The sequence below is a fragment of the Pristis pectinata genome, chromosome 32, assembly GCF_009764475.1.
Source record: "Pristis pectinata isolate sPriPec2 chromosome 32, sPriPec2.1.pri, whole genome shotgun sequence".
NCBI classification, from domain to species: domain Eukaryota; kingdom Metazoa; phylum Chordata; class Chondrichthyes; order Rhinopristiformes; family Pristidae; genus Pristis; species Pristis pectinata.
In genome coordinates this window covers 15087092-15101432 of record NC_067436.1, presented here as the reverse complement: position 1 = coordinate 15101432, position 14341 = coordinate 15087092, and the positions used below count along the sequence as shown (strand labels likewise).

Here is a 14341-nt window from a genome sequence, read left to right as displayed (position 1 = left end):
GCATAGTACTAACTTTGAAAGCTAAGTCAGAGTTAATTACCAAAAGACAGGGTTGCTTACCTGCAATGTCTTCTGGTAATAACGTATCCTGACTCGGACAGCATGGTAGCTGTTGCGATAATCTCGCAGGCATGTACCCAAAGCTTGGCCAGTGCCATCTCTACAGTTTGGATTGAAACACAAATGTGCCACACAGATTTATTAATTGTATCTGAAATGGACGAGATAGTTCAGAGATCAAAGTTCTCACTTCAAAATTGCTTCAATGTGTAATAATAATTTCACCCACTGTTTTGGAATGTGGTAATGGAAGCATGACAGCTAAGTTATGGAAATGTGTGGCACAGAAGACAGCCATTTGGCCCACAGTGTCCATGCCAGCCAAAGATGGAGCCACTTCCAGATTAGCATCCAGAATGTTGATCGGATTGGAAAATTAAATCCAACTAAATTTGGGATTAAAGTGATGGCATCAATGATGGTGATCATGAAGCACGTCGTGGAAACGCAGATGTCGTTTAGGGAAGGCCGTTTGCGGGTCCTCACTCAGTCTGGCCTGCGTACAACTCCTGTACTCGAGCAATGTAGCACCAGCAAGCCATTCAATTCAACCGCCCATCATTGATGGGGAATAAATCCTGGCCTTCCCAGGGATGTCCACATCCCTTGAACAAGTGACCAAACAAAAACCATCAGGAACCAAAAGAAAAATCAAATTTTTTTTTAAACACAATATCAATGTACAGACTAGATGCTCAAAGGAGACACAAGAGACTGCAGATGCTGGAACCTGGAGCAACAAACGATCTGCTGGAGGAACTCAGTGGGTCGAGCAGCATCTGTTGGGGGGGGGGGGGGGGTGGCGCGAAGGAATTGTCAACATTTTGGGTCCTGATACTGGGTTTCGACCTAAAATATCAACCTCATTATGGCCTTGCACTCTATTATCTGCCTGCACTGCACTTTCTCCGTAGCTGTAACACTTCATTTTGTAATTGCTGTTCCCTTGTACTACCTCGATGTGATGAAGTGATGTGTATGGATGGCATGCAAAACAAAGATTTTCCACAGGACCTCAGTTAATCTGACAATAATAAACCAATTTACAATTCCTTTCCCCCCAAAGATACTGCTTGACCCACTGAGTTAGATGCTCAAAGCTTGTGAAGTGGTAGTGTAGCAGTACTGGAAGTGGAACGGTAGTGTAACGGTTAGCGTAACACCATTACAGCACCAGCGACCCGGGTTCAAATCCAGCTGCTGTCTGTAAGGAGTTTGTACGTTCTCCCTGAGTCTGTGTGGGTTTCCTCCACGTGCTCTGGTTTCCTCCCACATTCCAAAGATGTATGGGTTAGGAAGTTGTGGGCATGCTATGTTGGCGCCGGAAGCGTGGCGACACTTGCGGGCTGCCCCCAGAAGACTCTACGCAAAATGATGCATTGCACTGTGTGTTTCGATGTACATGTGACTAATAAAGAAATTTTAAGAGAAATCAGGAAACTGGGGAACTCGAGACCGGTGAACATAATCTCTGCTGCTGCACGGTTCAAACCGATTCATTAAGGTTGTGAAGGAAAGTGACCACCAGCTCTCAGCTATGACTGGCACAACGCCCAAAATACAAGGCTAAACTCTAGCTGCTCTCCGAGCTGACCAAGCCATTGTTTGACTACAGCTCAAGCAGTAGCCCATCACCACCACCCGAGACAATTCGAGACGCCTCCTGCCACCAGTGATCTGAGAACTCTTGGAAAATTAAGATACAATCCAAAAATGTTAAAGGTTAATATTAGAAGGACAGTCTGTTATTTTTATCCAAGGCCTTTCATGGATGTTTAGGCATCGCAGAGCACTTGACAGCCAATAAGTTACAATTGCAATGTAGAAAGCACAGCAGACAATAATAGTCAGCACACTGAAATGACCAGTTTATCTGTTTTAGTGATTGAAAAGCAAAAATAAAAAATGCAGATGAAATTTGAAATAAAAACTTAAAATGCTGGAAACACTCAGGACGTCAGACAGCATCGGGAGAAGGTGAAACAGGATTAACATTGACGTTCATCAGCCTAAAAGTTTAACTCTTTCTCTCTTCACAGATGCTGCCTGACCTGCTGTGTACTTCTGTTTTTAAAACAATTTTAGGAAATGTGCCAAGGACCATACTCTATCCATTCCAAGCAAGCAGAAGGAACCTCAGTCTCATCTGAACATGGAACCTCCAACACCACAGCCCTGCCTCAAGTAATGCACTGAAGCTCCTACCATAACAGTGCTGCTCCAATCTCAAGAGTGGGACATAAATCCACAAATACCCAACTCAGGAGCTGAGAGAATTATTGACCCAATCACAGCTGTTACAGAACAAATGGTGCAGAGGACGTTTACTCGGATGCTGCCTGGATTAGAGGGCATGTGCCATCAGGAGAGGCTGGACAAACGGGCTCTTTTCTCTGGAGCGGTGGAGGCTGAGGGGTGATCTGTTGGAAGTGTATAAAATTATGAGGGGCATAGATGGGGTGGACAAGCAATATCTTCTTCCCCTATTATTGAGCGATCCAAAACCAGAGGGCATGCATTTAAGGTGAGAGGGGTTAGGTTCAGAACAGATGTGAGGGGTACTTTTTTTTTCACTGAGAGAGTGGCGGATGCCTGGAATGCATTGCCTGATCAAGTGGTGGAGGTAAATTCATTGGGGGCTTTTAAGAGGGGCTTGGATGGGCACATGAATGAGAGGAAGATGGAGGGATATGGGCATTCTGTTGATAGGAGGGATTAGCTATGTTGGCACAACATTGTGGGCTGAAGGGCCTGTTCTGTGCTGTAGTGTTCTATGTTCTAAAGCATGGTAAACCTTCCTCTCAATCTTCCTCTGGCTTAGATATAACACGCAGTTGTAATCAAAGCCCAAGCTACTTGGAGTGGAAAGTTACAGAAAAGGGGAAGGTAAACACCCATCCAAGCAGAAGCTTCAGAAAAAGTTACTTATTTCTGTGTCTAATCTCTATATATTAAATCTAACTTAAGGAAAATTTGAAAAGATCAGTCTGATTTCCTACAAGTTTCAGCAGGGAGATCAATATGTGGAATTATTTTTTTTAAATCAAGTAATTCACAATTTAATACCAAAAATAAAATAACAACTTACTTCAAGTGATCATACGTAAGCTTCCCATCATTTGCCACCACGAGCACGATTGGATTGTTTTGCTAGAAGCCAGCAAGAGAGAGAGACGTTGAATAGTGTTAAGCAAACTTTCACCTTATGGATCCAACAGACATCAATGATCAACGTGCAACAAAATCCCAGGATTCTGCACCATAAACCTTCCAAAGCTGGGACTTCAGTCTAATGTTTCCCTTCCTCCCAGAACTTCTGGGGAGAAGCCCTGTGGGCAGTGTTCCCAATGGATATGGAAACACAGCTCTTGGCATCGGGCCTCCTCCAGCCCTAGGGCTGGGAATATTTTCTTGCAAATTACAATACAAGCCCAACTTCATTCTTCTAATACCTTGAGTCTAATCATTGACTGTCATTATTGTTACTCAAGCTAACATTTGATCTGAGCCACAGGAGAATTTTAAAAAATCTTTGTTTTCTAAGTCTTTGGTAGGAGTATTGCAACTTTCCTGCATTCTTTTCCATACCTGTCCATTAAACAACATGTATATTCTCCTACTTTGTGAATTTGAGGATCCATTTGTTCATCTAATCTTGCTCTTCAATGTTATTTTACTGGAACACACTCTATTCCTTCTCCCCCATTTTAAACCATTTCCCACCACTCTCCTGGGATTCAACTTGACAATTTTTCTTCCACTGTGGACAATGTGCCTTTTTCCTTCAATATCCCCCCCAATCCCACTCAAATGCCCTTTTTATCTTCCATCTTACACAAAGCCCTCTGATCGCCATCTCCCCAAACAATCTCTGACATCTTGGTCATCTACTTGCTCCCCCGAATTCCACCAACCACCTCACAGAGCCTTACAGCACAGGAGATGTGCACCGTGCCCCACACCCAGCAAAGAAATCCTCTTCAAGTACATTCTTCTGTTTTCTTCCTTGGTTGCAATACATTGTCCAAACACATGACCGAACTACCTCACCTTTCCAGTCGACCTACAACTCAGTGTAGTCATAGAGTGCAGAAACAAGCCCCATGATCCATGCTGTATCCATGCCAACCATCAAGTACGCACCTACACTAATCCCATTGACCAGCATTTGGGCCCTAGTCCTCTATGCCTTAGCGATTCAAGTGCTCGTCTGGATACTTCTACTCAGTGGTAATTAAAACTTCCTGTAATTATGAGCTTAATGCACATCTTTCCAATATATCACCATCTCTTTTCCATTGTACGTCACCACTGTCAGCCAGGACAAAGAACTCCTTATGCAACACGAATCTAAAAAGTTTTCAATGCTTCAAATAAACAAAAATTACCCCTCCAACAAACTTCTTGCATTAGAACGCAGGTGGCAGCCACCGTTTGGAGTGTTGCCCACCACCGTCAGCCTATATATTCTTCAAAAACATTTCAGTCACTCCAGATTCCAGCATCTGCAGTCTCGTGTCTGCAATTTCAATTACTGTTTGACATTTGAGTACCACAGCACACAAACACTCAGATTTTACATCCTGCTGCATATCTGTTTAAAAATCAGGATTTGCCACTCGCTTTAATATGGCCCACAGATATTTCATTTACATGTGTGCAAAGTGAGCACTGTAAAATGCTGATACTTGACAGACTAACAGTTGCCAAGGAAGTATGGCCACTTTACGCCAAGGGTAACTGCAAACATGGGGCTGACGGTTACATTGAAGCGATGGATCTCATGGAGGAGAACAGCAGTTTACAGTTGTACACAAAGCACTGGAGGGACTCGTCGGGTCAGGCAGCACCTGTGGAGGGAAATGGACAGTTGGCACTTCAGGTCAAGACCCTTCATCCGGACTGACAGATGGAGAGGAGAAAGGTGCAGGGAAGGAGTGGAGCAAGAGCTGGCAGTGACACAGGGCTGACGATGACAGATCAGATCCCAGATTAACCAGATCATCAGATTCCATTGTCTTCAGCCCTTTGTCACCTCCACATACAGTATCACCTCCCAGCTTCTGACGTCATTCCCGCTCTCCCCCCATCTGCCCATCAAACCCCCCTCACCTGGATCCACCCATCACCTGCCAAGCTCTTGCTCCACCCCTTCCCCTCACCTCCTTATACCGTCGATCTCCCTTCCTTCAGTCCAGATGAAGGGTCTCGACCCGAAACGTCGACTGTCCATTTCCCTTCATAGATGCTGCCCGACCAGAGTTCCTCTAGTGTTATGTATTACTCCAGATTCCAGCATCTGTAGTTTTGTGTCTCCACTTCACAGTTATAACTGGACAATGAAGAACATCTCGAACACTGGGCAATGAAGCTATGCCAAAGTAACCCACAGCACTACTACGAGGGGCACAAGTGCAAAGCACAGTAACTTGAAAATACATGCATTCAGTAACATTGAAATTGATAGCACAGGAAGAGGCTTAATGCATTCACCAATAAAACCAATTCCATTCCCCATGGCATGTCAAGTGTTCTTCCAGGTTCTTTTTAAGTGAGATTCCCTGCCTCCAACACTGTCAGGCAGCAGGTACCAATCATTGTGAAGCTCTGCCAAGGGAAATGGGTCCTCAACGGTTCTCACCATCCCACCCCCCCCCACCCCAGCTTTCAACAACTGTACGCCCCGTGATTAAATCTCCCTCCGTCACTTCACAGAAATCAACTCAACAAAATTCACTCCTCGCGCCGTTGCACTTACATTGCCGTCGTTGTCAAAAGTATCGAAGAAAATGCCCACACCGTGCCAACGGTCAGCTGCTCCATAGACTGGTCCAGTTGGCCCCTTCTCTCTGGTGTACCATATGGCCTGAAACGGCAGAAGTAGTGTTGAGACACTTGCTCGTACTTCAACAGACATGAACACTTGCCAAGACTGAACATTCACTCCAGGACTTGCTGCCCCTTGAATGGTTTGTGTTTGTGATTACCCACACAGAAGCTCACCAATCCAAGCGGGATAAGCCATGCTAAACGCTCACACCCCCTACCAGTTGCTACAGAATTTACCGTCCATAAAATGCATTGGTAATTGGTCTATTATTGTCACATGTACCAAGATACGGAGAAAAGCTTTGTTTTGCATGCCATCCAGAAAGATTATTCCCAACTTAAGTACATCAAGGTGGTACAAAAGGATAAGCAATAACAGAATACAGAATATAGTGTTACGGTTACAGCGAAAGTACAATGCAAGTAGACAAATTAGGTGCAAGGGCCATGAGGTAGATTGAGTGATCGAGAGTTCGTCTTTATCATACATGGGGTCCATTCAAGAGTCTTATAACAGCCGGATAGAAGCTGTTCTTGAGCTTGGTGGTACATGTTTGCAAGTTTTTGTATCTTGCATCCTCTCTGATCACTACTGATGAGGAATTCAATCCTTGGATCCAAGCGGGATAAGCCATGCTAAATGCTCACCTCCTCCACCAGTTGCTACAGAATTTACTGTCCATAAAATACAATGGTAATTGGTTTATTACAACACGTGTACAGTGAAAAACTTTGTTTTGCATGCCATCCGTACAGATCATTTCATTACAACAGTACAAGGGAAAACAATAACAGAATGTTTTGCAGTTACAGAGAAAGTGCAGTGCAGGCAGACAAGGTGCAAGGCCATAACAGAGTAGATTGTAAGGTCAAGAGTCCATCTTATGGTACTAGGGGACCGTTAAAGAGTCTTACAACAGCAGGAATAGAAGCTGCCTGAGTCTGGTGGTATGTATTCTCAGGCTTTTGTATCTTCTGCCCAACAGGAGAGGGAAGAAGAGAGCATGACCAGGGTGGGTGGGGTCTTTGATTATGTTGACTGCTTTCCTGAGGCAGCAGCAAGTGTAGACCGAGTCAATGGAGGGGAGGCAGGTTTTCGTGATAGACCAGGCTGTGTTCACGACTCTCTGCGAATGTTTGCACCCCATCCAGGTTTCTCCCAGATCCATGACCTCTACCACCCAGGAGGACAAGGGAAGCAAGAGCATGGGAACACCACCACCTGCGGGTTCCCCTCCAAGTCCCACGCCATCCTGACTTTATTTCCAATCAGTCAGTCCTTCATCACTGGGTTTAATCCCAAAACTCCTTCCCCAACAGCACTGTGGAAGCACCTTCACCAGAAAAACTTCATTGATTTAAGGCAGCTGTTCACCACTACCTTCTCAAGGACATTAGGGATGGGCAGCAAGTGCGAGGCTTGCCAGTAATTCTCAGATCCTGAAAATGAATGGAGACATGCACAATGGGGCCACCCTCTTCTACCAGTTGCCTGAGAGAAGTAGAGGCAGGGAGTCAACTTAATCTCAAGGCTCTATCACTTAGTGATGGCACAGAGTCTGGAAATGAAGAGAAAAAGACTCTTAACTCCAGAGTCCAATGACTATTCCAGGTTACTGCTGCACAATGCTAATTTATGATACAGATGACAATTTGTAGTTAAATTTAATAAGAACTCATCTCATACAATGCACCAAAAACAATTCCATTAAATGGAGTGAAACTCCTATGATCCACTATCCTTGGGACTTTGGTGGGTCTTCACCAGATTTTCCAGACTATTGGATGTTATTAATAGCCCAATTCTAGGTTTTACACAGTACTCTAATGATTTTCTTTTAAACAGTAATCCAGGCAAGTTGAAGGGGAGTGTGGGAACGAGGGCCCCAGTGAGTGGAAAGGGAGGCCGGCGTGACCTGTGAACCAGATACCGAACTATCAGCATTTCCAAAAAGTCAGCTGGTTATCGGAGTTTTACTGAATTTAGTTTTAATAATGTGAATTTTACACTACAATTTGGATATGATAAGAGTGTTGATTACTGTCCCTATTACAAATATTTCAGGAAACAAAAGTCAAAAGAAAATGAGATGTATATTGTATTGAATATTGTGTACTGTGTATTGAATATTTTCGGGGGACAGTGTGGTGACTGTACATTCTCGGTTACATAATGTGCTGTGGAGCATGTTAAGATCACAAACTTTGCTTGTGAATTGAGGAATATTTACTTGTATTAAATGTGCTGTTAAAGACAACACTATAACACCATCAGACAATAAATTCAACAGTAGGTAAGAAATCTAACTAAATAGTCAAGCTAAAATCTTGAAGTAATAGGCCAAATAGTTGACACTTGAAAACAGGATAAAATGCAGGTTATGGATAAACCTGGGGAATGACAGTACTCTGACACGACATGCATAGATCGATGCACAAGCCTCTCACACATTAGTGCCTTGTCACAATTAGGATCTGCCAGGCTTCAAACAATGATCTTGATTCTTGTTCACCCTGTCTAAAATCCAATATTTTATCTAGGGGCCCTCTATTTCAATATTTGCTTCTTAATGAAAATATCTGCGTGCATTACAAGCTGATGATTTTGATACCAACTGTGTAAAATACATCATGTATTTCCTTCAGCATAATCCATCCCTCCAATCAAACGCTTCCCACTAAGTGTTACATTATCTACAACAGGACAACACTTGATGTCTTCCTCATTTATTACAACACATGAGACTATCCTGCCCATCTTGCTCCCTAGGGAACAATCCCATTAGTCCCATTTCCCTGTACCCCAGCAAATAATTCTCTCTCAACTGCCCATCAATTCCTCTTTGATTTTACACCAATGGGTAATTTACAGTGGCTAATTAACCTACCAGCTTGTCACTGGGATGTGGAAGGAAACCAGAGAACATGCAAATGTCACACAATTAGTGTCAGGATTAAATCTGGGTCTCTGGAACTGTGATACATCAGTAATTGCTTTACCTTGTGCACTAAAATAGATTCTCCTTATATGTATTTGCAGCTCACCTTCAATGCTCCAGTGCAGAAACACCTTGTGGTTTTTAAAGATGAAAATCTGGCATCCTCTCCTGGTTTGGGTCTGTATGCAAATCCATGCCTAGTAAACATTAGAAATAGAAACGAACATCCAGCACAGAGGAGAATCTGTTGACACTCACCAATTTTTAAAGATGAACCATAGAAAGCATCCTATCCAGATGCTTCAGGGGTTGGCATAGCAACTGCTCTGCCCAAGACCGCAAGAAATTGCGGAGAGTTGTGGACACAGCTCAGTTCATCACACAAGCCAGCCTCCCCTCAATGGACTCTGTCTGCACTTCCTGCTGCCTCAGAAAAGCAGCCAGCGTAATCAAAGACCCCACCCACCCCAGACATTGTCTTCTCCCCCCTTCCATCAGCCAGAAGATATAAAAGCCTGAAAGCACGTATCACCAGGCTCAAGGACAGTTTCTATCCCACTGTTACAAGACTCCCAAACGGACCTCTTGTACGATACATTCCTGATCTCACAATCTACCTCATCATGGCCTTCGCAGCTTATTTTCTATCTGCACTTTCTCTGTAACTGTAACACTATATTCTGCATTCTGTTATTGCTTTTCCCTTGTACTACCTCAATGTACTTATGTCTTGAAATGATCTGTATGGATGGCATGCAAAACAAAGCTTTTCACTGTACCTCAGTACCTACGACAATAATAAACCAACACCAATATTGAAACACCAAGTACGTTTTTTAAAGCAGTCATCAATTCCATCCCACAAGTTGACTTCTAATGGATTCTGGAAAACAAGAAACCTCTCAGGAAGGAACTCAAGCTTCCTGAACAAGGAAACGCACCAACCCATCGGCGCCAATTCGGTTTCTGCCGATTATCCGAAATGCAACTTCCACCTCCCAATTTTCAAAAGCTGCACTATTCTTGGTCCAAACGGATCCACTTTGACTTCGCATCGAAGGCACAATTCGGACTTGGTCTGACCTTGGAAGGGCGTCTGAAAAACAACGAAAAGGAGAATGGTTAAAAGTTCCTGTACGAAGAGGCCAGCTGTGTAACAGTGCAAGTGTGGTCAACAATATAAGGAAACCTCAACTTCTTATGCACTTACTTTGGTATCAAATATGGAGAATCTCTTATTTTAATCCCAGATAAGGTTCTTTACCACATGTTGTACTAAAATAGCACTTAGATGTAGTCATAGCAACATTTATTGGATTAAACAGACCTGTCTGCTTTTTATTAGCTTGACAGGCTATAATCTTACCATAGGTCCCAACCTAAAGTCTGTAATCAGGATTTCCAGCATACAAGGAATCATTACATAAACAGGGCTTTGTAGAATAAAAACCTTCTATTTTGTATTCCTTCTTTGGATGATGAATTTCTAAACAGAAATCTACCTTCAAAGGAAATCAGTGGATGTAGAGAAGGCTTCGAGTTGGTCAATGATAGAAGGGCTTATTGAAGTTACACCAGATACAATGAAGTATTCAGGAAAAAAATTCCTTACTCAAACCACAATAGAGATTTCCTTTTTAGAATAATCCATGGGATATAGTCAGTAGTAAAGGCAGCAAGTGCAACGTTAGCATTCATTTCGAGAGAATTAGAATATACGTAAAAGGATGCACTACTGAAGCTTTAAGGCGTTGTTCAGACTACATTTGGAATATTGAGAGCAATTTTGGGCCCCGTAGCTGATGCGCTGGCCCTGGAGAGGGCCACAAGAGTGATCCCAGGATGAAAGGCTTAACATGAGGAGCGTTTGATGTCCCTGGGCCTGTACTCGATGGTGTTCAGAAGGATGAGGGGGGATCTCATTGAAACCTACTGGATACTAAAAGGCCTGGATAGAGTGAACATGGAGAGGATGTTTCCATCAGTAGGAGTGTCCAGGATCCGAGGGCACAGCCTCAGAATAGAGGGATGTCCCTTTAGAACTGAGATGAGGAGGAATTTCTTCAGCCAGAGGGTGGTGAATCTGTGGAATTCGTTGCCACAGAGGGCTGTGGAGACTGTCATTAGGTGTATTTAAGGTTCTTGACTGGTAAAGGGGTTAAAGGTTACAAGGAGAAGGTGGGAGAATGGGGTTAAAGAAAAAAATCAGCCATGATTGAATAGTGAAGCAGACTCAATGGGCCGAATGGCCTAATTCTACTCCTACATCTTACTAACAAGTCCATAATTTCCCATCCCTAAATGTCTTTGAATGAAGAGGTTTTCTTGGCTGTTTCAGACAACAGTGAAGAGCTAAGCACACATGTGGGCCTAGATCCACAGACAAACCCAAACCAGGTTAGGATGGCCCATTTCCTTCCTCGAACAGCACAAGACGTTTCTACACTTGCAGCATTAGAGACAAGCTGCACCCAAACTTGAGAACCTAGCTAAGTGCAGTAGGAATTGAAGGTTACAATGGGGCTAGATCAAAGAAGCCAGCGCTAGGCTTTTGTGGAGTATAAGTGCTAGTATAGAGCAGTTAGGCTAAATGGTCTGTTTCTATGTTGAGCAAGGCTCTGATTTTCAACCGAAGGATACAATTTTAAATCAAAAATTTATTCCATGATGATAACTAACAGGGGATGAGAGGAGGACACAAACACCTCTCTGAAGTAAGATACAAACAAATAACGTTAGGGAACGCAATGCTCCAGTACTTTGGTGTAATGGACAAGAGAAAGACTTGGATTTACACATCACTTCTCGCAAACTCAAGATGACTCAACAGATTTTATAACCAATGAAGTAATTTTTAAGTGCGGTTACTGGATGTAATTTAGTCATCTCATTGTAATGTGCAAAAATATTCTTAAAGGCAGCAGAGTAGTTGCAGAGTTGAGAATTAAATTAAATTTCACAAGTTACTCAGAACAAAATTAATGTCCTTATTTTCTGGAAGAAATTCTTGACTTTGAATTATGGAATCTGTAATTTTGACTTGTCTTTTGGACTTTTAACATGGATTCTGGGTATGAGATTCAAATAGACTCCTGTACCATGCAACAGAATTACAAATATCAGAAAATGCTCAGCAATTGAAATGCAACTGGTGCCAGAGAAAGACAACAGGTAAACAAATGCTGGAACAAACTGAAGCTACTTGGTATCTTTCTTGATTAACAGACTTTTTATTCTGAAAATTTACTTTCCAATAGTCACTGGTGAAGTTCCTGAAGACTGGAAGTTGGCTAATGTCGTTCTGTTGTTCAAGGATAGCAAGGACATGCCAGGGAACTGCAGGCTAGTCAGCCTGACATCAGTGGTGGGGAAGTTACCAGAGGGAATTCTGAGGGACAGGATCTACCAGCATTTGGATAGATAGAGACTGATTAGGAGGAGTCAGCATGGCTTTGTGCGTGGAAAGTTGTACTTAATGAATCTTTTAGAGTTTTGTCTGAAGTAACCAAAAGGGTAGATGAGGGTAAGGTAGTAGATGTTGTCCATTCAGACTTTAGCAAGGCCTTCGACAAGGTCCGCATGGTAGGCTGGTCTGGAAGGTTAGGTCCCGTGGAATCCAGGGAGTGCTAGCTAAGTCTTACTCTTAGCAGTGTGGAGAAACAGAGAGATCTTGGGGTCCACGTCCATAGATCCCTCAAGGTTGCCACACAGGTCGATAGGGCTGTTAAGGTGGTGTATGGAGTGTTGGCCTTCATTAGTCGGGGTATTGAGTTCAAGAGCCGCGAGGTGATGTTGCAGTTCTATGGAACTCTGGTCAGTCCACATTTGGAGTACTGTGTTCAGTTCTGGTCGCCTCATTATAGAAACGATGTGGAAGCTTTACAGAGGGTGCAGAGGAGATTTACCGGGATGCTGCCTGGATTGGAGAGCATGTCTTATGAGGATAGGTTGAGCAAGTTAGGGCTTTTCTCTTTGAAGAGGAGGAGGATGAGAGGAGACTTGATAAAGCTGTACAAGATGATAAGAGGCATAGATCAAGTGGACAGTCAGAGACTTTCTCCCAGGGTGACAATGGCTAACACGAGGGGACATAATTTTAAGGTGATTGGAGGAAGATATAAGGGGGATGTCAGGGGGGTAAGTTTTTTTTTAAACACAGAGAGTGGTCGGTGTGTGGAACGCACTGCTGGCAGAGGTTGTGGGGGCAGATACATTAGGGACATTTAAGAGACTCTGAGATAGACATATATAGAAAAATAGGGGGCTATGTGGGAGGGAAGGATTAGATAGATCTTAGAGCAGGATAAAATATCGGCACAACATTGTGGGCCGAAGGACCTGTACCGTGCTGTAGTGTTCTATGTTCTATCGAAAATTGGCTCAGGATCCAAAACTAGGGGGCATAGGTTTAGGGTGTGAGGGGAGAGATTTAAAAGCGACCTGAGGAGCAAATTTTTCCACGCAGAAGGTGGTGAGTATATGGAACAAGCTACCAGAGGACATGGTTGAGGCAGGTACAATAGCATCATTTAAGAAACACTTGGATAGGTACATGGAGGGGCGGGGCTTGGAGGGATGAATGCAGGAAATTGGGACTAGCTGGGTGGCACCGTGGTCGACGTGGACTTGTTGGGCCGAAGGGCCTGTATCCGTGCTGTATTGCTCTATGACTCTAGCTTTGGAAGAGATTTTAAAAATTAAATATACTCTTATCTGAAGAGCATCATAGCAATAATTGATGATTTATTACTGTACTTCTCACTGTAGTAAATGAACTGCAAGATAGCAGATGATTTCTGGACATCAGAGCAACTTATAATTAAAATATTTTTGAAAACAGTCTTTGGGGCAATTTGAGAAAGACAGCAACCAATTTGCAAACAGCATCGTGACAATAGAAAAATTACCAATTTGATAATAACCAGATAATCTATTCAAGTGCTGCCAGGAGATAAATATTGGGCAGAAAGTTAATGCAAAGGGATCTGTTCCATTTATCCATGAGAGCAGATGGGGTCTCTGTTTAACATCCAAAGTCCAGTACCTCCAACATCAGTACCAAAAACAACTTTTATAAACAGCATTTACAATGTTACTTCTGAAGAGAAATGCCCCAAAAAGCAATTCAGGACTCATAAGATTAGTATATTTTCCCTCCTGGAATTTAAGGGAAAGATCAGAGTGTCCGCTTGTCTCTCAGCAAGTCCCATGGCAGAGGTGAGAGCACAAAAGTCTCAGTCAACAGTCCACTGCAGTACTGTGGGACAGCTGCTCTGTTGAAGTCGCCATCTTTCAGATGAGGTGTTAAACCAAAGCCTCACCCCATCTCAGGTGGAGCTGAAGATTCTTTGGCAAAAACTACAGGGTTCCAGGTTTTCTGGTCAAAATGCATCCCTCAAATCAACAGCAATAAAGCTGCACACTTGCAAGCTCCCTCAAACAGCAATGCAAGAGTGATGCTGAAGCATTAATACTGGCCAGAATACAAAAGGGCAACCCCCATGGTGCTCTTC

At 43.2% G+C, this 14341-nt stretch overlaps 1 protein-coding gene across 2 annotated transcripts in view; it reads right to left on the bottom strand.

The window, feature by feature from the left end:
- Positions 1-14341, bottom strand: part of LOC127585244 (protein ERGIC-53-like) — an 83165-nt gene that overhangs the window by 66506 nt on the left and 2318 nt on the right. For both annotated transcript variants that reach the window (XM_052042551.1, XM_052042550.1), the window contains exons 2-5: positions 9770-9924; positions 5819-5926; positions 3149-3210; positions 61-160 (exon numbers count right to left, since the gene is read on the bottom strand). In XM_052042551.1, coding sequence (XP_051898511.1) covers positions 61-160; positions 3149-3210; positions 5819-5926; positions 9770-9924 — 425 coding nt within the window. The remainder of the gene's footprint in view (positions 1-60; positions 161-3148; positions 3211-5818; positions 5927-9769; positions 9925-14341) is intronic.